This window comes from Penaeus monodon, chromosome 25 (genome assembly GCF_015228065.2).
Source record: "Penaeus monodon isolate SGIC_2016 chromosome 25, NSTDA_Pmon_1, whole genome shotgun sequence".
In the NCBI taxonomy this organism is placed as follows: domain Eukaryota; kingdom Metazoa; phylum Arthropoda; class Malacostraca; order Decapoda; family Penaeidae; genus Penaeus; species Penaeus monodon.
Window position 1 is genome coordinate 6,643,946 of NC_051410.1, and position 839 is coordinate 6,644,784.

The 839-nt window shown below is 31.7% G+C and overlaps 1 protein-coding gene across 1 annotated transcript in view; it reads left to right on the forward strand.

Annotated features, from left to right (window-relative positions):
• The window catches only part of LOC119589311, a gene marked incomplete in the record, with an annotated part of 61,041 nt that overhangs the window by 29,277 nt on the left and 30,925 nt on the right, over positions 1–839 (forward strand). Inside the window, 1 exon segment of the mRNA XM_037937933.1 lies at positions 88–192. Within this exon segment, the coding sequence (XP_037793861.1) occupies positions 88–192 (105 nt within the window).

The following is an 839-nucleotide window of genomic DNA, read 5'->3' on the forward strand; positions in this document are numbered from 1 at the left end:
CTTAGCTCTTAAGCTCTTCCTTTCATACACGTAATCTGGTTTTATGAGAAGGCACTAAGACGACCCTGCCCCCTCCCCCCCTTGCAGTGTGCGACGACTGGCAGCACGAGTGCCTGTGCGGCTTCCCGAGGTGCATCGACATCGCGCTCGTGGGCGACGGGGCCCTCGACTGCCTGGAGGGGTCGGATGAGCGTGAGTACAGACTGATAGATAAATAGATAATGCGTGAATGAGTACAGACTCATAGATAAATAGATAATGCGTGAATGAGTACAGACTGATAGATAAATAGATAATGCGTGAATAGAAACGAATGTGACTAAAAGTGAGCAGATAAGTGAATGGGATAAAATGGAATTATTGATAAGAAGGTTAATAGAAATAAGAGATAGATGGATGAGTGGAGGATAAGTGAATAATATATAAAATAAAATAGAATGAATAAATGTAAGTAAAATATATATGAATGAATAGATAATATTTAATGAAATTTAGATGAAAAATGAATAAATAGAACGAAATAGAATAAAAATAATAACAAACGGATAGAATGAAATAATATGACAATAAATAAATAGATAAATTAATACATAAATAATAAATTGATTAATAAGTTAATAAGATAAGATAAAGTAACTATGAGTTGTTCTTGAAAATAATAAAAAAGTAAATGAGTAAAATGGATAAATTTATAAATAGATAAACAAGATAAAATAGAATAACAACGAGTTCTTCGGAAAAAAAAAATTATTGAATAAAATGGTAAAACTGAATCGTTCTTAAGGAAAAGAAGAAAGAGTAACTTAATAAATGGATACATAAAGTAAATTGAAACAAGC